The sequence below is a fragment of the Rhinoderma darwinii genome, chromosome 2, assembly GCF_050947455.1.
Source record: "Rhinoderma darwinii isolate aRhiDar2 chromosome 2, aRhiDar2.hap1, whole genome shotgun sequence".
Taxonomy (NCBI): domain Eukaryota; kingdom Metazoa; phylum Chordata; class Amphibia; order Anura; family Rhinodermatidae; genus Rhinoderma; species Rhinoderma darwinii.
The window spans coordinates 37,794,543-37,818,036 of NC_134688.1; the positions used below are offsets into that span (position 1 = coordinate 37,794,543).

The 23,494-nt window shown below is 42.7% G+C and overlaps 1 protein-coding gene across 7 annotated transcripts in view; it reads left to right on the top strand.

Annotated features, from left to right (window-relative positions):
- The window catches only part of DYNC2H1 (dynein cytoplasmic 2 heavy chain 1), a 372,805-nt gene that overhangs the window by 47,967 nt on the left and 301,344 nt on the right, over positions 1 to 23,494 (top strand). For all 7 annotated transcript variants that reach the window (XR_012881305.1, XM_075851543.1, XM_075851542.1 and 4 more), the window contains exons 16-22: positions 9,455 to 9,594; positions 9,686 to 9,914; positions 12,365 to 12,492; positions 14,657 to 14,772; positions 17,193 to 17,320; positions 22,192 to 22,341; positions 22,993 to 23,198. Coding sequence is in view for 6 of the 7 variants with exons in the window: in XM_075851543.1 (XP_075707658.1) it covers positions 9,455 to 9,594; positions 9,686 to 9,914; positions 12,365 to 12,492; positions 14,657 to 14,772; positions 17,193 to 17,320; positions 22,192 to 22,341; positions 22,993 to 23,198 (1,097 nt within the window). In the remaining variant the exon portion in view is untranslated. The remainder of the gene's footprint in view (positions 1 to 9,454; positions 9,595 to 9,685; positions 9,915 to 12,364; positions 12,493 to 14,656; positions 14,773 to 17,192; positions 17,321 to 22,191; positions 22,342 to 22,992; positions 23,199 to 23,494) is intronic.

Below are 23,494 nucleotides of genomic sequence, written 5' to 3' on the forward strand. Positions count from 1 at the left end.
GACTGACCGGCGGCAGCGTCCACGCCAGACGGCGGACTGACCGGCGGCAGCGTCCACGCCAGACGGCGGCCTATCCAATGGCAGCGTTTATGCCAGGCTGCGGACTGGCCAATGGCAGCGTTTATACTAGAGAATGGAGCAAGGTGGTTTCTGCACTTCTTGTCACTGATCCCTCTAGTCCACCGCTCTCCAGCCTGAAATGACTGATAGCAGGAGACCATGCACAGTATTTACTTGCACAGGTTTAGCATCCTTCACTTCCATTCTAGTTGTGATCAATTTTGGCTGAGATTTAACATGTTCCTGTGACTTTTCTTGCCCCCAAACTTGAACATGGCGTTAAATAAATAATGTACCAGCTCTGCTCAGTCGCATATCTACATCGGTACAATTGCAATCCAGCATCGTTTTAAAACATTTGGTTGTATTTCGACCACTTTAGGGTATGTTCACACAGTTTTTCGACTATTTTTTTGACGCGGAAACCGCGCCACAAAACTCGTCAAAAACCGGCCAAAAATGCCTCCCATTGATTTCAACGGGAGGCATCTTTTTCCCGCGAGCGGTAAAACCGTCTCACGGGAGAAAGAAGGGACATGCCCTATCTTCGGGCGTTTACGCCCCTGACCTCCCATTGACATCAATGGGAGGCAGAGAAAGCGTATTTCGCTGAGTTTTATGCCCGCGGCGCTCAATGGCCGTGGCCGAAAAACGCTGCGACAAAAGCCGCGAAAATCGGCGTGCAGGCAGAGGAAAATCTGCCTCAAACTTCAAAACTAAATTTTGAGGCAGAATTTCTGCCTGTAAAAACCTCCGTGTGAACCCAGCCTAAGTCGGTATTTAGGGCTTTGAACTGTGAGACGGATCTCCTCACTCCACTTGTTAACAAGCAGCGGGCTGCGGCCGGTCTTAATCATGGCGGGACGGTTGGGACTGGAGGCTGGTTAAACTGATGAGCTGATGAGCTCTTCCCAACTGTCTCTTGTTAATAACATAGGTGGCGGGCTGTGGCGGGGATTGGTGGCCGAGCTACCTCCTAACTACAGTAAGAGACGCTCCTCTGCCTAATGACGCATTACCTACCAGTAGTGTGTGGAGGAGCAGGAACAACTTCTCTGTACGGTATGGCGCAGTGTTTGCCATAGTAAATAAAATCGATCTGGTGGTTCTGTTCAGAAACAGAATTGTCAGGCCCCCATAATAATTTGATTAATTGCTCAGCTCAAACCCTAGTATGAACAGAGGCTACAGCAGATCTCCAGACGCCTCTTAGTAATGGTTATTTAGCTCCGTAAATATGAGACTGTAACCTGATCCCTTATTTCACATTGGTGGGTTAGTTGTTTGTGGTTTATAATTGTACAGTCTCCGCTGTAAGGGAATGCTTTCTATGTACCCGATGAGATAGTGTTGGGCTTGTGATTATACACAGCACCCAATTAAAAAAACAGAGCTGTAAAGCATGGGGAGGGACAGAACAGCAGCCTGAAACTATGAAGAGACCAGGGCTGGGTTAATAGCCGCTTTAATATTAGCATTATTGCTATTTTTTTAATGTAATTTTTATTTATTTTTAATAAAACAAACTAGAAAACAATGTTAACCCCTTCATACGACTATATACGTTCTAACTGCCGATGCCCCATGCAGTTAGCACGTGTATAAACGTTGACAGCCTGGAACGGGTTTAATGTGTGCAGTGCTGCTTCAGTGTGAGCAGCACTGCACTCCGCCGGCTGGGGCTTTGAGAGCCCCGGCATACACCCCCCACTGTAGATCGTGCCACCCACAACCCCCTGTAGGCAGCGCAAAACCCTCTGTAGATAGCGCCACCTAAGCTCCCTCCAGCATCGGAATCCCCGGCCAGCTCCCTGGCCGAGGATTGCCCACCTAGAGGGAGCCCCCGCCGTCTCGTCTCTCTGTCCCCACTGTAGATCGTGCCACCTCCCCCTGCAGATGGCAACCCCCCCCCCCCGCTGTAGATAGCATCGCACCCCCTCACTCTAGATACCGCCACCTGAACTGAGTATAGGAGCGGAATCCCCAGTATCAGATCGCACTGGCCAGGGATTCCGCTTCTATAGAGGAACATTTGGATAGTGACGTTAGTGGCTCCCTCTAGGAGAGGAATCCCCGGCCGACACACTGGCCGGGGATTCTGCTACAGGAGATGCCCCTGGTATCACTATCCATATATGGACAATCACGTAAGCGGCTCTCTCTAGGAGCGGAATCCCTGGTGTCAGATCGCTCTGTGTCAGGATTCTGCTACTGGAGAAGCCCCTGGTGTCACTATCCATACATGGTCGGTGACGTCAGGGGCTACTCCTGGAGCGGAATCCCCGCTCTGGCAGGGGATTCCACTTTTAGAGTTAACCCCTGACGTCACTGTCCATATATGGACAGAGACATCAGGGGCTTCCTGTAGGAGCGAACTCTTCGGTCAGAGGGATTCCGCTCCTACAGGGATCTACAGTGGTGCTATTTACAGGAAGGGGGTACCATTTATGGGGGGGGGGGTGCTATCTGCAGCGGGGATACTGCTAAATACAGGGGGGATGTTGCTATTTACAAGGGGGTGCTATATACAGGGGGTGTGTCACTATCTACATGGGTACTGTGGCATTATATTGACACTATCTACAGGGGACACTGGCACTATCTACATGGGTGCTGTGTGTGGCACCATGTGGGCATTATCTACAGGGAGTACTGTGGCAGTATGTGGGCACTATGGCACTATTTACAGTGGGCACTATCTATGTGGGCAATGTGGCACTATCTACAGTGGTATTGCGGCATCACTATATACATGGGCACTGCGGTGTTTTCAGGGGGTTGGGACAAAAACACTAACAAATAAAATTCATCCATTTTATTAACGTACATGAAAAACGGATGGCAAATGGCTGTTAAAAACGGTCAGACGGCCTGGAAATGGATTCAAATTTTTGAGACACATTGATGCAAAACAGCCACGAAAAACTGACGGTTGATTCGTTGTTGACTGACTTTTTTTTCACGGTCGTGTTTATATAGCCCCCTTAAAGGGAATGTGTTGCCAGCAAAACATGTTTTGTTTTTTTTAGTTAAACAATTAGTGTGTAGGTGATTAAACATTGTTCTAATTTTTTTATTTTTTTTTCACGAGTCAGAAAATATTATAAATTGGATTCAATTGGATTCTAATTTATAATATTTTCCATTGCTGGTCACTAGATGGAGCCATTCCCAAAATTGCAGCATTGCATGTGGTAAAGCAACCACATTGCTTTATGCTGCAAAATTGGGTAAAAATCCCTCGCTCTAGTGAGCTCTCAGAATCCCCCCCTCCTTTATCCTGGCTAGTGCCGGGAGAAACGAGGGGTTTGAACGGTCTAACCTCCTACACTGTGTGTCGCCATTTTTTGAGCTAGCACACATTGTAGTAGGTTTACATACAGTAGTAAACACACACTGAAACACAAACATACATAGAAATCCCTTACCTGCTCCAGTCGCCGCCGCTCCCTCCGGTCCATCCGCTCCGTCTGCGGCCACTGCTCCATGTGCACAAGTCCGGAAGCCGCGACCGGAAGTAGTAATATTACTGTCCGGCTGCGACTTCCGGTCCACAGGAAAATGGCGCCGGACGGCGCGCATTTCAAATTGAACTGTGTGGGAGCGGCGCATGCGCCGTTCCCACACAGCGGCGTACATGATAGTGGATGGAACGGGCCCCGTTCGCAGTCCCTATGGGACTGGAGCTGCCGTATTCCATGTCTGTATGTGTCGTTAATCGACACATACAGAAATGGAAAAAAAAATGGCAGCCCCCATAGGGAAGAAAAAGTGTAAAAATAAAAAAAAGTAACACACAAACACACAAATTAATCCAAACGTTTTTAATAAAGCACTAACATCTTTAACCCCTTCCCTCTTTAGCCACTTTTGACCTTCCTGACCGAGCCTCATTTTTCAAATCTGACATGTGTCACTTTATGTGGTAATAACTCCGGAATGCTTTCACCTATCCAAGCGATTCTGAGATTGTTTTCTCGTGACACATTGGACTTTAAGTTACTGGCAAAATTTGCTCGATATGTTCAGTATTTAATTGTGAAAAACACCAAAATTTAGCGAAAAATTGCAAAAATTAGCATTTTTCTCAATTTAAATGTATCTGCTTGTAAGACAGGCAGTTATACCACACAAAATTGTTGCTAATTAACATCCCCCATATGTCTACTTTAGATTGGCATCGTTTTTTGAACATCCTTTTATTTTTCTATGACATCACAAGGCTTAGAACTTTAGCAGCAATTTCTCACATTTTCAAGAAAATTTCAAAAGGCTATTTTTACAGGGGCCAGTTCAGTTGTGAAGTGGCTTTTAGGGCCTTATATATTAGAAACCCCCAAAAAGTCACCCCATTTTAAAAACTTCACCCCTCAAAGTATTCAAAACAGCATTTAGAAAATGTCTTAACCCTTTACACATGTCACAGGAATTAAAGCAAAGTAGAGGTGAAATTTACAAATTTAATATTTTTTTGCAGAAATAAATTTTTAGTAACATTTTTTTTATAACACAGAAGGTTTTACCAGAGAAATGCAACTCAATATTTGTTGCCCAGTTTCTGCAGTTTTAGGAAATATCCCACATGTGGCCGTAGCGTGCTACTGGACTGAAGCATCGGCCTCAGAAGCAAAGGAGCACCTAGCGGATTTTGGGGCCTTATTTTTGTTAGAATAAATTTTAGGCACCATGTCAGGTTTGAAGGGCTCTTGCGGTACCAAAACAGTCAAAATCCCCCAAAAGTGATCCCATCTGGGAAACTACACACCTCAAGGAAATTATCTAGGGGTACAGTGAGCATTTTGACCGCACAGGTTTTTTACAGAAATTATTGGAAGTAGGCCGTGAAAATTAAAATCAACATTTCTTCAAAGAAAATGTAGGTTTAGCGATTTTTTTTCTCATTTCCACAAGGACTAAAGGAGAAAAAGCACCGTAAAATTTGTAAAGCAATTTCTCCCGAGTAAAACAATACCCCACATGTGGTAATAAACGGCTGTTTGGAGACACGGCGTGGCTGAGAAGGGAAAGAGCGCTATTTGGCTTTTGGAGCTCAAGTTTAGCAGGAATGGTTTGCGGAGGCCATGTCACATTTACAAAGCTCCTGAGGGGACAAAACAGCAGTGGAAACCCCCCACAAGTGACCCCATTTTGGAAACTACACCCATTGAGGAAATTATCTAGGGGTATAGTGAGCGTTTTGACCCAACAGGTTTTTTGCATAAATTATTGGAAATAGGCCCTGAAAATGACAATCTAAATTTTTTAAAAGAAAATGTAGGTTTAGCTAATTTTTTCTCATTTCCACAAGGACTGAAGGAGAAAAAGCACTGTAAAATTTGTAAAGCAATTTCTCCCGAGTAAAACGATACCCCACATGTGGTAATAAACGGCTGTTTGGACACACGACAGGGCTTCGAAGGGATGGAGTGCCATTTGGCTTTTGGAGATCACATTTAGCAGGAATGGTTTGCCGAGGCCATGTCACATTTACGAAGTCCCTGAGGAGACAAAACAGTGGAAACCCCCCACAAGTGACCCCATTTTGGAGACTACACCCATTGAGGAAATTATCTAGGGGTATAGTGAGTGATTTGACCCCACAGTTTTTTTTGCAGAAATTATTGGAAGTAGGCCCTGAAAATAAAAATCTACATTTTTTCAAAGAAAATGTAGGTTTAGCTTATTTTTTCTCATTTCCACAAGGACTGAAGGAGAAAAAGCACCACAAAATTTGTAAAGCAATTTCTCCCGAGTAAAACAATACCCCACATGTGGTAATAAACGGCTGTTTGGAGACACGGCTTGGCTTAGAAGGGAAAGAGCGCTATTTGGCTTTTGGAGATCACATTGAGCAGGAATGGTTTGCGGCGGCCATGTCACATTTGCAAAGCCCCTGAAGGGAAAAAACAATGAAAACGCCCAAAAAGGGACTCCATTTAGGAAACTACACCTCTTGAGGAATTCATCTAGGGGCGTAGTGAGCATTTTGACCCCACAGATGTTTCATAGAATTTATTAGAATTGGGCAGTGAAAATAAAAACAATCCTTTTTCTTCAATAAGACGTAGCTTTAGCGCAAATTTTTTTCATTTTCGCAACAAATAAAGGAAAAAAAAGAACCCAACATTTGTAAAGCAATTTCTACCGAGTACGGCAATACCCCATATGTGGTCATAAACGGCTGTTTGGGCACACGGCAGGGCTCAGAAGGGAAGGACCGCCATTTGGAGTGCAGATGTTGCTGGATTGGTTTCTGGGCGCCTGTGGGCCCAAAACAGTGGAAACCCCCCAGAAGTGACCCAATTTTGGAAACCACACCCCTCAATGCATTTACCTAGGGGTGTAGTGAGCATGTTAACCCTGCAGGTGTTTTGTAGAAATTAGTGTGAACTCGATGTTGCAGAGTGAAAATGGGATTTTTTCCACAGATATGTGGACAATATGTGGTGCCCGGCTTGTGCCACCATAACAAGACAGCTCTCTAATTATTATGCGGTGTTTCCTGGTTTTAGAAACACCCTACATGTGGCCCTAATCTCTTGCCTGGACAGTCGACCAGGCTCAGGAGTGAAAGCGTACCATGTAAAATTGAGGCCTAATTTGGCGATTTATAAAGTATTGGTTCACAACTGCAGAGGCTCAGATGTGAAATAATAAAAATAAACCCCTGGGAAGTGACCCCATTTGGAAACTGCACCCCTCAAGGCATTTATTAAGGGGTGTAGTGAGCATTTTCACCCCACAGGTCTTTTCCATAAATGAATGTGCTGTGGATGGTGCAAATTAAAAATTTATATTTTTCCCTAGATATGCCATTCAGGGGCAAATATGTCGTGCCCAGCTTGTGCCACTGGAGACACACACCCCAAAAATTGCTAAAAGGGTTCTCCCGGGTATGACGATGCCATATATGTGGAAGGAAACTGCTGTTTGGGCACGCTGTAGGGTTCAGATGGGAGGAAATGCTATTTGTCTTTTGGAGCGTGGATTTTGCTTGGTAGTAGTTTTGTTTGGAGTCTTACTGGTGTTTCCGTTTATAATGTAGGGCATATGTAAGCCGGGCGGAGTATATAAGGGGCATAGTCAGGTGGTATAATAATGGGGTAAAAAAAAACAATAAAATAATCCATAGATGTGTGTTACGCTGTGAAGCAATCCTTTCTGCACAGGCCGGTGTCGCACTGATAAATGGCGTCCTTTCTTATCCCCCTTTTGGTCCACACTCCGCGCCTTTGTAGTTTGGGGAATTTTGCTAGGAAGTGTTGTCCTGGTATAATACGGGCACCGTCTCTTCCAGCAGATATGTTTGGGCTCTCCCTTTCCTGGTTCCCTAATTTTAGGTCCTTGATAAATCGCCTCTTCAAACAGAAGAAATGTTCCCCTCGGGCACAACTGCATATTTTTTTATTTCCTGACTTATTGGAGCCATAACTAATTTTATTTTTTCATAGACGTAGCGGTATGAGGGCTGGTTTGTTGCGGGACGAGCTGTAGTTATTATTGGTACCATTTTGGGGTACATGTGACTTTATGATCACCTTTTATCCTATTTTTTGGGAGGCCAGGTAAACAAAAAACCGCAATTCTGGCCCAGCTTTTTTCGGGTGTTTTTTATACAGCGTTCAGCATGCGTTATAAACTACATGTTCACATTATTCTGCGGGTCAGTACGATTCTGGCGATACCTAATTTATAGCACTTTTTCATGTTTTACAACTTTTTGCACAATAAAATTACTTTTGTAAAAAGAATGTATTTTTTCTGTCGCCAAGTTGTGAGAACCATAACTTTTTAATTTTTTTGTCGACGGAGGTGTATGAGGGCTTGTTTTTTGCGGGACGAGCTATAGTTTTTATAGGTACCATTTTTGGATACGTGCGACTTTTTGATCACTTTTTATTCTAATATTTGTAGGGCAAAGTGACCAAAAAACAGAAACTCTGGTAACGTTTTTTACGGGTTTTTTTTACGCTGTTCACCGCGTGCAATAAATAATATAATATTTTGATACCTCCGGTCGTTACGGTCGTGGCGATACCAAATACATATGGTTTATTATTATTTTTCAATAATAAAGGACTTGATCAGAGTAAAAGGGGGATTGTGTTTTATTTGATTACTTGAAACTTTTACTGTTTTCAAACTTTTATTTTTTGCACTTTTTTTTACACTTTTTTATACTTTTTTTACACTTTTTCTCAAGTCCCACTAGGGGACTTGAAGGTCCAACGGTCAGATATTTTTTTTTTCTAATACATTGCACTACCTATGTAGTGCAATGTATTAGATCTGTCAGTCATTCACTGACAGCAAGCCGATTAGGCTTCGCCTCCCGGCGGGGCCTAAATCGGCTTCCGTAATGGCAGAGCAGGAGACCATTGTGTCTCCTGTTGCCATAACAGCAATCGCCAGTCCCGATTGCCTGTCAGGGCTGGCGATCTGCTAGTAACCGCTACGATGCAGCAATCGCTTTCGATTGCTGCATCGAAGGGGTTAATGGCAGGGATCGGAGCTAGCTCCGGTTCCTGCCGTTACAGGTGGATGTCAGCTGTACAGTACAGCTGACTTCCACCGCTGATGACGCCGGATCAGCTCCTGACCCGGCGCCATCTTGCCGGCAGCTACGGAAGCCGATCAGGCTCCGCCGCCGGGCGGATCTTGACCGGCTTCGGTGCTAGGCATACCGGGAGGCCAGTATTAGGCCTCCGGTTGCCATTGCAGCCACCGGAACCCCGGCAATTTCATTACTGGGGTTCCGATGAGCTGCAAACACCTTAAGTGCAGCGATCGCGTTTGAGCGCTGCACTTAAGGGGTTAATTGCGGGGATCGAAGCTAATTTCGGTCCCCGCCGTTACAGCCGGATGTCAGCTGTAAGATACAGCTGAGATCCGGTGATGATGGCACCGGCTCAGCTTCTGAGCCGGTCCCAAACATTCGGCGTACATGTACGGCAAGATGCGGGAAGTCAATGCTTTCCATGACGTACATGTACGGCAAATGTCGGGAAGGGGTTAACATATTAAAAAAAAAATTGTGGTGACACTGTTCCTTTAACTCTCCCCTCACAGCTATCCAGGGTGACGGAGAGAGAAGAGGACTAATTGTTACAGAGCTCTACAGTCTATGTATATAGATGGATATATAGGTGTATAGATGCAAAAAAACAAAGTAAAAATAGTTGTGATATTCAAAGCGGTTCCAAAGATATTATCGTTTAAAAATTCCACATCAGAAATTAAGAATTTGACATGAACACAGGGGCAATCAATGACCCTTAGTCATGAAGGGGTTAATACTGTATCCATATAAATATACTTTAGTTCTTGCCCAAAAAATTTTTTATTTATTTCAGAAATGATCGCTGATGCATGAGATTTTTATTTTGGATTTTAGGGAATGCGATCGAGTGACATGAAGGCTTGGCGCCAGCACTGGGATCACCAGCTATACAAGGCTCTTGAACATCAGTATCAGATGAGCCTTGAGGCTCTCAATGAAAATCTCCCTGAAATCAGCATTGATCTGACATTTAAGTAAGAGGCGTTTTGTGTGTTGTAGTAGGTGCATTATAGCAGACATACAGTATCCTCATACCTTATTTATTCATCATAATCTCTCATACAGGCAGGGGAGGTTACAGTTTAAACCTCCCTATGAAGAAATCCGTGCCAAGTATTACCGGGATATGAAAAGGTTCATTTCTATTCCGAACCAGTTCAGGGGACTGAGCGAGCCGGGTGCAGAGCCAATCTTCTCTGTGATGCCTGAGAGGAATGCAAATGGCTTCATCACGGTGTTCAGTAAAGCAGAGGATTTGTTCAGAAGGTTATCTGCTGTCATGGATCGATTTAAGGTGCACTCTGCATTTCAATAGGCTGTATCTGTTATTTAATGCTGTAAAGTAACCACAGTCCATGGATCCGCACACTTACGGAACTGCCGGCCATTTATGTTTTAGACCATTTTAGACAAAAATTTTGCAATGGTTAAAGTTTTTTTTTAAAGGGTTAAATTTCACTTTTTTTTTAAATTTGAGATCATTGCTGTCAGATCTGTTATTATATAATATATCACCAATTTTTACATTGCAAGCAGTAAATTACTCTCCCCGTACAGAGAACATTATGCGGATTTCACATAACCGTTTCTGTGTATATGGACTTCTTCCGCTGGTCTCTGCGGTGTGCGCGCTCCCATGCTCCAGCCAAAATAATCGCTGCTTGTACAGCCGCAATTTTCCACTGCCCTCGGCTCGCGGGTGATGTCGTCATTAGAGGCAACCGGTCTAGGCGGTCTTATCTACACACCAAAGAAGCCTCTGTCTATATCCAAAAGAAAATAATGACATATAGAAAACATTTAGAACTAATAAGTACCATCTTCGCTATGTGATTGAGCGATCTGTCGTGAGGGCAGCGGCTCCTGTACGCATTGTACCGGCAGATGCTGCAGTATGATCACGCTCCCTCGGCCATGCAGCAGCGCAAATTTTGAACGGTCATGGCGGCTTGTGGATAGGCGGAAAAGTACTAAAAATTGGTGGTTCAAGGTTTGCGATGTGGTCAAGAGTTATTGCGGCAGCGTTGAGTCAAGAATTAGGGTTTATTGTTAGGTGGGTAAATGATAGGTACACTTTAAAGCTATTCATACATTAGTGATTTTAAATGGACGAATGATCACCATTCGTAGTTTATCGGCATCAATTGGCAAAACAGTCGACGGTAATGATTTCTCACCAAAAAGATAGAAATCAACATCTGTGCAAAAATTTTTGTCGGTGGGGAAATTGTATGTATACGTACGGTGATAGGGTGGGTATTGGGACTGTTATTTCATTTTTCTTTTTTTTTTCTTTTTATTGTTGTGTTTTTCTATCACTTTTATTTCTAAAAACTAGGAGAGAAAATATAGTTAATTTGCTTAAGAATAATCAAACTCATCAAAGTTGTCTTTTCTGTAACAAACATTTCTGTACAGTCTCAATGACCAAAAACATCCAACACGTCAGATCAAGTCCCAGACAGATTTCAGCGGTTGGTCATTGTCGAACATGATCGTTCAGTTCATGAAAAATGGACGCCAATTTTTCAAATCTAGTTCAGTCAAGTCGACTACGCTATTGCTTCCGCCAAAACGATGGATACGGTGCACAACAGAGACAAACGAAAACCATGGGCAACGGGTCCGTCGCCATTGAAATCAATGGTGATCGAAACGGAAACCTCTTGTTTCTGTTTGGGTCTGTTCAGGGTCCCGTTCTGACGGAAAGCTCAGACGGAACGTCACAACGGGACCCCAATGCAGATGTGAACAGAGCCTTATTAGTGTCGGACCATCTTAAGACTTTGTGTTTTTCCCTCAATATTTTGTTCGCTTAAAGAGACTCTGTCACCACGTTATAAGTGCCCTATACCCTACATAAGGAGATGGGCGCTATAATGTAGGTGACAGTAATGCTTTTTATTTAGAAAAACTATCTATTTTCACCACTTTATTAGCGATTTTAGATTTATGTTAATGAGCTGCTTAATGCCCAAGTGGGCGTGTTTTTTACTTTAGACCAAGTGGGCGTTGTACAGAGAAGTGTATGATGCTGACCAATCAGTGACCAATCAGCGTCATACACTTCTCCCCATTCATTTAGTCAGCGCACAGTAACACTGCATTGTTCACTATGTGCTGTCTTATACTGACACATTAACGTTACTGAAATGTTTAGACAGTGACCCTGTAACCTGTCATTTACAGCGTGATCTCTCGAGATTACGCTTGCTTTGCTGTATGTACCACAGAAACGTTAGTGAAGCACCGGGATTGTGAATAAACATCCTGTCCTGGCTGGAAGGAATGTCTATTCACTGTCTAAACACTTCAGTATCGTTAATATGTTAGTATAAGACAGCACATAGCGATCTAAAAGGAGCCCTATGCGCTGCCTAAATGAATGGGGAGAAGTGTATGATGCTGATTGGTCACTGATTGGTCAGCGTCATGCACTCCTCTGTACAACGTCAACTTGGTCTAAAGTAAAAACACGCCCACTTGGGCATTAAAAAACTCATTAGCATAAATCTAAAATCGCTAATAAAGTGGTGAAAATAGATAGTTTTTTTAAAAATAAAAAGCATCACTGTCACCTACATTACAGCGCCGATCTCCTTATGTAGGAGACAGGGCACTTATAATGTGGTGACAGAGTCTCTTTAAGTTAATATTTAGAAGTCTCCCTTTTATTCTCCACCACGTATGCACAATTTGCAGGAAAGTGTGTTTATGAATTAACTCTTTCCTCTTTCTCTTCAGGAATGGGTAGTCCTTGGTCAAGTAGATGTGGATGCCCTAATTGAGAAATATTTACACAATGTACATGACTGGGAGAAAAACTTTAAAGCACTTAAGGTCAGGGGTAAAGAAGTGGAGCGGCTCCCAAGGTATTTCCTTGCCGATGATTAGTACAGTATTAAAAGTAGCATTTGGTGGGAGCTTACAGCCACAGATATTCTAGTGCAAATTGCGCAATATTTTGCAGCCATTTTAATTGTAAATACATTGCAATACTTCTCTTGCATTGTTTCTGTGTTAGGCCGTATGCACGGCTTTCCATTTATAACAGAGTCATGGCTGCTATGAAGGATCCAGTTTCCATTGGATTCTGATGGACTTTATTAAATGGGTTGTCTGGGCACGCGGCGGTTTTTCATACTGATGACCAATCCACAAGATAGGTCATCAGTCATCACCCGGACCCTGCACCGATCAGCTGTTCCGACAGCTTCCATGCACTGGATGTCCGTGCCGGAATCAGATTGCTCCGGTCACAGTACAGCGGCCGTACAGTAGTACTGCAGCTCTGCTCCTATTCAAGTGAATAGAAGCATGGTTTCACTAACCCAGTACAGCCGCTATGTAGTGTATAGAAATTAATAACCTATATATATACATATATCTCTATCAGAGCATTATCTTTAGCACAAGACAAAAATATAATATACACAGAACCAATATGTCTAATGAACTAATAAATAAGTGAATCAAAGAGTATAAGAAATATATAAACTTTCTTAGTCCTCACTCAGAGGACGAGATACCCCATACAATAACTATACAGACATAGTACAAAAACAATTAAAAAATGTAAGTAAAAACAGTCCCAGGAGAATAGGGGTCACACCAGACAGGATTGTGCCACAATCTCTATAGAGATTTTAAGTAAACCTATCAAAGGCAGGAATAGCCTAGGACTATCCTCCCTATTGTACCATAGTATACAAAGGTGAAGTGGCCAAAAGTATAAAAATGCAATAGTAATAACGTTCCTCCGAATAGGTTAGTTACCTGTGGTGGACATGATGGCAAAAAAGCGTATTCCCCTGAGGACGCACCTCGACGCGCGTTTCGCAACCTTCGTCTATTGCATTTTTGTATACTATGGTACAATAGGGAGGATAGTCCTAGGCTATTCCTGCCTTTGATGGGTTTACTTAAAATCTCTATAGTGATTGTGGCACAATCCTGTCTGGTGTGACCCCTATTCTCCTGGGACTGTTTTTACTTAAATTTTTTTATTTTTTTTGTACGATGTCTGTCTAATTATTGTAGGGGGGTATCTCGTCCTCTGAGTGAGGACTAAGAAAGTTTATATATTTCTTCTACTCTTTGAATCATTTATTTATTAGTTCAATAGACATATTGGTTCTGTATGTAGTGTATGGAGCCATGTGCTTCCAACAACGGCTACTGCATAACATCCGATGCCCCAAGGCACTCTGAACAGCTGATTGGTGCGGAGTCCGTGTGTTGGACCCCCACCGATCATATACTGATGACCTATCCTATGGATAGATCATAAGTATGAAAAACCGCCCAGTGCCCAGACAACCCATTTAACTTATAATGGGTTTTCGTCATTTTTTACTTCAAGGATAGAGCTGCAGACTATACTATCCCTGTCCAAAATATCGGGAAGCCTGATGAAACCCTAATAACACCAGTGTGAACAGAGCCTTACAGCCTGCATTGCTCTCTTACCCCTTTCTCTCTTCTCTATCCCCTTTTTTTTTAAACTTTTTTTTTTCTGAGATTACTTGGAGGGCTTCATATTTGTATTATGTAACGACATCTTTGATCTTCGTAGCAGTCGAATGTTCCCATTTGTTCTTTGTTCTGGGGCTATGTAATTTCGCTCATTTTTGACATTTGGGCATTTTTCGCTGATTGTTATGAAGCATAGCCCGGAGCTGCATTCACAGTTCCACTGGTTCTTAGAAACCGTCTACAGTTTTCCGGCAGACACACCCCTAACAATATAGCGGAGCTCCTATAATGCAGGGCGGCACGTAAGTTTTTCCTGCATGAGATTACTTTACAGCAGCAGTTGTAAAGATGACACTTTCCATAATGCAACTTGCCAGAGCAAAGTTGTGGGGCTGATGAATCAGGGAATGCTGGGAAATGGAATATCTCGATGTGGCCATTAAATTCAGTGTTAGGAATATTAAAGTGCTTCCTCACTAGTCATCTGAAAAAGGGTATGAAGTGTAAGCCCGTATTCAGAAATAATACAGCGAGATTCTTAACCTTCTCATTGTTCTCTAGTGCTATAAATATTGACTGTCTGACCATTAACTGCAGTCCGGTGAAGTCCGTTATTGATGATCTCATTCAGAAGCTGTTTGATGCTTTGCTAATATCGCTCAAGAAATCTATCCAAGGTAAGTGACAAACTGAAGAAGAATTTACATTTAATTATCATCTCCCTGTCTTGAGTTTGGGTCCTTTTACACGACCCAATATGGGCTGCGAAAACGAGCGCCGATCAACCAGACAGTTTGTTGATCGGCGCCTGTTTGCGCCTTCCACAAGGAGCTATGACCGGTTGTCTATGGGGACGAACGATAATTTCTACGATCGGTCATCTCCATACATTTCCATCATGTCGGCAGCACGTCTCCCTATTTATACAGGGAGATTTGCTGCCGACTAGCAACCATTTTTTTGGCCGTGTAAACAAGCGGCAAATGCTTGTTCATCGGCTGATCGTTGCCATGTTTACACAGGGCAATGATCGTGAGAGAGCGTTCATATGAACGCTCGTTTGCCCCATCATTGGCCCGTGTAAAAGGCCATTTACTGACTTTTTTTTTAGAGGAGTACATCTGTGCCTATATCCCAATGACATTTGCTATATATTATTTATTCAATCATTATGTTATATTTCAATAGACAAATATAACGTGTAAATATTCAAGCTGTTAGACCTCCCTGTCCTTTGAACACATTCAGAGTAAAAATTATTGCAAATATAGTGAAGATCGTCTGTGATGATTTGACGGTTTCCGTATCTCCCATTCATTTTTATGGATAGTGATGGAAAACCTGCCCTTTACCATAAATGTAGACCTGTGTCTTTGTGGGTAGGGCCCATGCTTAGGATAGGCCATCAATGTTTAATCAGTGGGTATCCAGCCCCTTGGGCCCCCCACCTATCAACAGAATTAATGAATGCAGCTGAGCTGCCTTATTTACAGACTGGGTGCTGTGCCTGGTTTAACCCCTTAATGACCGCAGATTAGCCTTTTCACGGCGGTCATTACCGGGATTAATTCTGATGCAATAGCCGTTTCACGGCGCTGCATCAGGATAAATAAACAGAGCAGGGAGCCGTTAAATCTCCCTGATCTCCCTGCTCTCATATTAGTATCGATCTCACCCGTTTAACCCCTCAGCGCCGCTGCGTGCGCAGCATCTGAGTGGTTTTGGAGAGAGGGAGGGAGCTCCCTCTCATCCCACTGACACCCGGCGATAAGATCGCCGAGTGTCTGTGTCTCTGATGGCAGCCGGGGGCCTAGCACATGCCTGTCCGTTTTAAACAGACAAGCAGTAATACACTGTAATACAAAAGTATTGCAGTGTATTATAAAAGCGATCGGATGATCGCATATTAAAGTCCCCTAGTGGGACTAGTAAAAAAAAAAGTTGAATAAAGTTAATAAAAATAAATAAATTAAAAACCCACTTTTTCCCCTTACAAACTGCTTTACTATTAAAAAAAACAAAATAAAGGAAAAAAGTTACACATATTTGGTATCGCCGCATCCGTAACGACCCAGACTATAAAGCTATTACATTATTTAACCCGCACGGTAAACGCCGTAAAAGAGAAAATAAAAAACAATGGAAAAATTGCTGTTTTCTGTGAATCCTGACTTAAAAAAAAGTGATCAAAAAGTCGCATCTACTCCAAAATCCAAAAGTCGTCCCACAAAAAACAAGCCCTCACACAACTGCATCGGAGGCACAATAAAAAAAGTTATGGCTCTTCAAATATGGAGACACAAAATCAAATCATTTTGAAAAAAAAAGCGTTTTTACTGTGTAAAAGTAGTAAATATACAAAAACTATACAAATTTGGTATCGTTGCGATCGTAACAACCCGCTGAATAAAGTTATTGTGTTATTTATACCACACGGTAAACGGCGTAGATTTAGGACACAAAAAAAAGGGGTGAAATTTCAGGTTTTCTTCTACCCCCCCCCCAAAAAAAGTTAATAAAAGTTAATCAACAAATTATATGTCCCCCAAAATGGTGCTATTAAAAAATACAACTTGTCCCGCAAAAAACAAGACCTTATACAGCTATGTCAACGCAAAAATAAAAAAAGTTATAGCTCTTCGAATGTGACGATGGAAAAACGTAAAAAATGGCTTGGTCATTAAGGCCCAGAATGCAAGCAGGGGGAAGGGGTTAAAGACTGAAGGGTCTGCTGCACTCTAGCCAGCGCCGCAACCAATTTGTTTTGATAATTATCGGGGGAACAGCCCCCACCAATCAAACATTGATGACCTATCCCAAGGACAGATAATCAATATTTTAGTCCCTGACTCACAAAATACAAGATATACTAAAGACTGTTCAGGTTTCGCTTGTATGTCGTGAGGAATAGAATGGGCATTTCCCAGAAGAATTATTAACTAGTTGAGGCAAGAGGGTAACTCATGTGCTTCTATTTCTTTATTATGCATCGTTTTTGTGACCTCCGGATGTAAACTTGTAATATATTTATACACATTTTATTATTGATATAACCTCTTTGTTGTTTGTGAATAATTCCACGTCCATGGCTCCTCAGCTCACCTGCAAGAGATCGATGCCTTTGTGTCAGACGGAACGGAGGTTTTGTCCAGCCGTCCTCAGAGCGTTGAAGAGATTGGAGAAGCCAATATGAAGCACGGAGAACTGAAACGAAGAAAACCTGAGGTGCTGATCACTTCTCATTATTAACTCTTATGGGTGTCAGACATCTGTAATTGCTTGATATGTATGATGGGGGAGGGGTGTTAAAGAAAGCAAAATGCCTGCAACTTGAAAAAATCGGTCATATATTTCTTCTGTATAATCCATTTGCTTTACAGAGCTAAAAAGTGGAGACGTTTAGATAATGTATTACATCATTATTACATTATATTGTTATACGTAACCAAAGTAACTGGTTCCACCTAGAAATATGTCGTCCTTATTTATCATTGACGTTTATGAGGAGCGACAACCATCAGTGTAGAAGTGGCTGCACATGTCCAGCCAATGAGTGGGTATGTAATGCCCCTTTCTTGCCATTTCTCTATTAATGGTCCGCTCGGGGACAGCCACATTATCAAGATTAGTGGTGGCCAAATGCTGGACTGGGGAACACAACCCTTTGACATCAAACATTCTACTGTACAATCAATATTATAAAGGGGAACTCCGGCAAAAACCAAAGTTTTACATGTGATGTCTATTTCCTCTGGCTTTCTGCATAATAAGGTAGACACCAGCAGTCGCTTGGGCCATCGCATAGTAACAGTCCATACAGGCATCCGGTGACAATAGCAGATCTCCATAATCCAGTGCGATTTGCATTTGTCACTGAGAGATCTTTGCCGCTTCTTCCCCCCATTTAGATGACCAATGGCTAATGCGATACAGTCCTCTATCTCCTCACAAAAAAGCTCACCCACCCCGGAGCTGTGGATGAGTGCCAGATGATGGCGCTACTTACTTGGAGATCAGTGTCTTTTCTGCAAGTAATAGAGCAGCCAGAGGCTAGGTTAGGTTAGAGTGTTCAAATACACATGTTAGGGTTGTCATGGTTTGGGAGGTGAGGAAGGCTAAGGCCTCATGCACACGACCGTAAAAACACCCGTTATTACGGGTCGTAATTACGCCCTGAAATAACGGGCTCATATACTTCTGTTGGCCACGGGTACCTTCCCGTTTTCTCATGGGAAGGTGCCCGTGCCGTTGAAAAAGATAAACATGTTCTATTTTTTTATTTTACGGGACGTGCTACTATACTTTATAATGGGAGCACGGCTCGGAAAAATGGCCTGCTGCCCGTGGCCGGCTGTGCCTGGCCATGCTCGTAATTACGAGCACGGTCGTGTGCATGGGGCCTAAAGGTGTTTTCATACCAGAGACATTAAGGACCTATTCACAGGATATGTCAGATACCTGAGGATCCCACCTCAGTCTCTAGAACAGGGTCCCCTTAGCCCCATTCTACTGCTTTGTTTTGTGGCTGAAGCGTGTGATTCACGACCATGAATTACGGAAACAGCGTAGCTCACATGCTACGCTGCTTCCATTACTACCATTCACTACTATGAGAGTGACGGAAACAGCGTAGCTCATGGTTGGGAATCACACACGCTTCAGCCACAACACAGAGCAGTAGAACGGTGTTTAGGGAGCCCCATTCCAGAGATAGTTGCGGTTCCCAGAGGTGTGTCCTGCATCTATCTGACATTTATGACATATTGTGTGGATATGTCATAAATGTCTCTGATGGGGAAAACCCCTTTAGTTGTTAAAAAGGAAATCCAGTGTAACATAATGTATGTGTAAGTCTATGTTTACACCTGCGTCAGAGGAGCCAAACAAAGGAAAACCAGCAGCGACTGTTCCTCTGCACCACAGATACCACCGGCGGCCAACGGAATGCATTGACTTTAAGGGGTTTCATCGGCTTTCTGTCAGTATGAGCTGCACTATTGTTCTGGTAATCTCGGCTGGATTTGCACGGAGCCTCCGAAGCAGGCGTGAACAAAGCCTTAGCTGGGTGTTCATACAAGTCACTCCTGTGGTAATCCATAAACTAGACTGGTATATATCATATACACAGCCTGAAGTTAAAGAGCCGACCTGCAAGCAGCTGTTTGTGGCTTGTTAGCCCATTGCAAAAAATGGAAACCACGACTATGGGGTAGAGTGTTGGGAATAAACCATATATTGTACCCTGTAAGGTTATGGTTTGGCAATGATAGATAACAACAAAACCTTCATTGGAAGACTGACTTACATGGTATCACTTCCATCACAAATACCCAAAACAAGGGGCCTGTTCTCCATTCTAGGAGGCAAATCAATTCTTTTTGCTTCATGGCCATTCTCTATAACTGTTACACGGGTCAAATGTCGGTCTGTATTCTGCAAACCCCATAAATTTAGTATCCCATTTCATATAAATTTTGTTATACCTAACAAGGTCTGAATTCTACACTACCGTTCTGAAATCTTCCCGTGGAGAGCTGCTTTAGTTTTCTAGTTGCTTGCAGAGTGTATATTAAATAACCAAGGCCCCATGCACACGACCGTAAAAAACCTCAGTTTTTGCGGACCGCAATTACGGTCTGAAAAAATGGATGCATTCACTTTGAACGCAGACACCTTTCCGTAGCGCTACGGATGGGTGTCCGTGCCGTAGAAATGTTCTGAAAATTATGGAACATGGCCGTTCTTTTGCATTTTGCGGGCCGTGCTCCCATACTTTGTACGTGAGCACGGCCCGAAAATGCGGGTGGCAGTCGGTGGCCGGCCGGGCCTTGATTGCGGACACGGTCATGTGCATGTGGCCTAACAGAACAGTGGTACTGAAGGGCCAAGGAGTTTTAATGTTGAGTCAGGAACCTGCAAAGCCACTATTCTGTTAGTTAAAGGGGTGTTCCAGCCATGGATATTTATGACGTATACGTAGGCAAAAACCCATGTCAGGGGTGACCACTCCTATCCTATGGATATGCCATACATTTCTGTAGTCGGAATACTCCCTTAAAGGAACAATATTTACTGGTGACCACCATGTCTGCTTTGCTCCCTGTAATCTGGTTACCGGTGATGCTCTTTCCCCCACAACTTTGAGGGGGAGGGGTGGCTATTGGGGTTGGACGCACTTATATCTGAATCCTCAGATTTTGTAATATAATACTTTTTAATATTTCCAAGGATATAAATGTAATTATTTTCTTAGTTTAAATTCTTAAAAAATAACATGGAAACTTATAATTGAATAAAAACCAGTTTATTCAGGGAGTGATTTCACATAGAAGACGCCAGACATAATGTTATTCACCCAAAACTGATTTCTGAAACCGAAGCATGAAATGTAGAGACGGAAAGCGGATCACTAGTTAATCCATTGCCACGTATTACAGAGGAGTCTACAAGAACGTCTCATGATTAACCTGAACAGATGGGAAGGGATTGGAGGGAAACCACCCGGATAAGACCGTTATAAGAATAATAATAATAATAATAATAATGTCTGTAAGGGACAAGTATCTGATGTGTCTCCACTCTATAAGTGCAGTGCAGGTTGTGTGGGTAATTTGTTGTGGGGGTAATTTGCTGTGGGGGTAATTTGTTGTGGGGGTAATTTGTTGTGGGGGTAATTTGTCGTGTGGGTAATTTGTTGTGGGGGTAATTTGTTGTGTGGGTAATTTGTTGTGTGGCTTGACATATACATTGTTGTGATTCATTAGAAGTATATATTGCAGTTTATTTTTATTTGTGGTGTATACGGTTATTACTAAAGATCCTTTATTGGTGCTCGATTTATTAGCAGTCGGGTGGGGTGCAAATCCGTGATGGAAGCCAAACTGTTTAATGGTGATACGTCACGCTGCGCTCCTTCCAACAGCCCACCCCAAGTAACCTCTTGTCCCTCTGCAGCAAGACTGCCACTCCTCCAAAACCACCATACCTTTAATAAACTGATGCTAATCAAGTCAAAATGATCGTCCGTGATGTCAAAAATACATGTGTGAAGTTCGTCTGTAATTTTGGATAAAAGGGTCTCTAAATAGATCTCATACCCCTTTGGCACTGCCCAGAGATTTCTCTTACTGAATATCTGACACAAAGGGTTATTGTTTGAAATAGATTTTTGATTGGAGATAACTTTAATACCAAAGGAACCAAGTTACCCACCACTTGGGAACATACACAATATGGACAAAAGTATTGGGACACACCTCTTAAACATATAATTCAGCCCTATTGCCACAATTGTATAAAATCCAGCACCTCGCCATGCATCGCCTTTACAAATATTTGTAAAAGTATCCTATCTATCTATCTATCTATCTATCTATCTATCTATCTATCTATCTATCTATCTATCTATCTATCTATCTTCTCTACTACTGAAACTGTCATCAGCAGGGAGGAAGTAAAGGGCTGCAGTAATTTAAGTTTCCTCCTACTCTGCCCTTTATTGAGATGCAAGAAAAAAAGAAACACAGCGCACATAGTGCATGAACCAGTTAAGAGGCAAATAGGTAAATGACTAGTGGTCAGTTATGCTAAGCTGGTGTAGTTGTGCTAGGAGCACAACATCCAAAAAGGCGTTATCTCCTGTACCCCAATGGGTGAAGGGGTGGGTTGCAGCCTGGGTTTCCGGAGCAGGACCCAGTGGCAATGGGAGTGAAAAATACTGATTGCGTGGCCTGGCGAAGCTGAATTGTAATCCCTCTGTCTCTGGGTTGGATCGACAAACGGATCTATGTATCATTTGTAGTTTACCTGTTGAAGAGGCCGGTCCGGGCTCGAAACGCGACGTTTTATCTATACAAAGAAATTCTCCTTGGACTATATTATGTACAGTATTTTGTTCCTGGTGATTTGAAATGGGCCAAAAATCAGGTCTTATTTAGCCAGTGTTCAACTATTTGTTGTTAATGGAGCATGGATCATATATTGCTTTTTAAAAAGAGAAACCAGCGACAGTGTAATTGTACACTAAATTATCTTGCTCAAACTGACTAAATATTTTCCAAGCCACTTATTGTTTGTATAAATTGTGGATTTTACAGATTCTGCCGTTATTCAAGGAAGCTGAAGATAAGAACAGATTGCTGCGCTCTGTTGCCGGAGGCGGCTTAGATACAATCGGTAATCTCCGAGCAAAGTGGGATAAGTTTGAATTAATGATGGAGAGTCATCAGCTAATGGTGAAAGAGCAGGTACGTGAGTGTATGTCCTATAGTATGCCTGGCGCACATTTGTACATGTGGCTGTGCCTGGTACTGCAGCTTAGTCAAAGTCCAGCCCCATTCACTCTAAGAGCTAGTTCACATGGAGTCGTTTGGCGCTGTTTTTGATGCGTAAACCGCGCCAAGAAACGCCCGAAATCGCCTCCCATTAATTTCAATGGGAGGCGGAGGCATCTTTTTCATGCGAGCGGTAAAAAACGATTGCAGGAAAAATAAGCGACATGCCCTTCTGGCGTTTCCATCTCTGACCTCTCATTGACATCAATGGGAGGCAGAGATCGCGTTTTTCGCTGCGGTTTTTGCCCGTGGCGCTCAATGGCCGTGGACAAAAAAACACGGCAAGTGTTCTGCCGCCAGGTACATTTTTAGGCAGATTTTTCTGCCTGCAAAATACTCTGTGTGAACAGGGCCTAATAGGGCTGAGTCTGGATATTCCTGGAAAACCCCTTTAAAGTAATATTTATTACTGGCTGAATCTGCGATAAAGAAAACATAAAATTATTAAGGGAAAAAAACCATGAATAAATAAATGACCGTACCTTATGCTTATAATTACTTTTTGACAGATCCAGTTTGGAATGATTGGGACTTCATTGCAGCTTTTTTTTTTTATCCTTTCAGATTGAAATAATGAAAGAAAATGTGAAAATAAGGGTGAATATTTATCTACAAGAGCTGGAGAAGTTTAAAGCCCGCTGGGATCAGTTTAAACCCAATGACGACATTATTGAGACTGGAAAAGAAGATGTTTTGGAGAAAAGCGCCCAGTCAATAAAGGAAAAGAAAATGGAGTTTGATGAGCTTGATGCAACCAAGAAAAAACTAATGTAAGTTATAAAATATCCAGTATCTTGAAATGACTTTTTCGATTTTTAGATGAAGATTTTAATCCAACATCCACCACAAAGTACAAAGTGCAATACATGCAAGTAGGGTTTTCAAAAGCTTAGGGTATGTTCACACGGCAGCGTCCGTTACGGCTGAAATTACGGGGCTGTTTTCAGGAGAAAACAGCTCCGTAATTTCAGCCGTCATGGCATGTTGAGGCGCTTTTTCGCTGCGTCAATTACGGACGTAAATGGAGCTGTTTTTCCATGGAGGCAATGGAAAACGGCTCCATTTA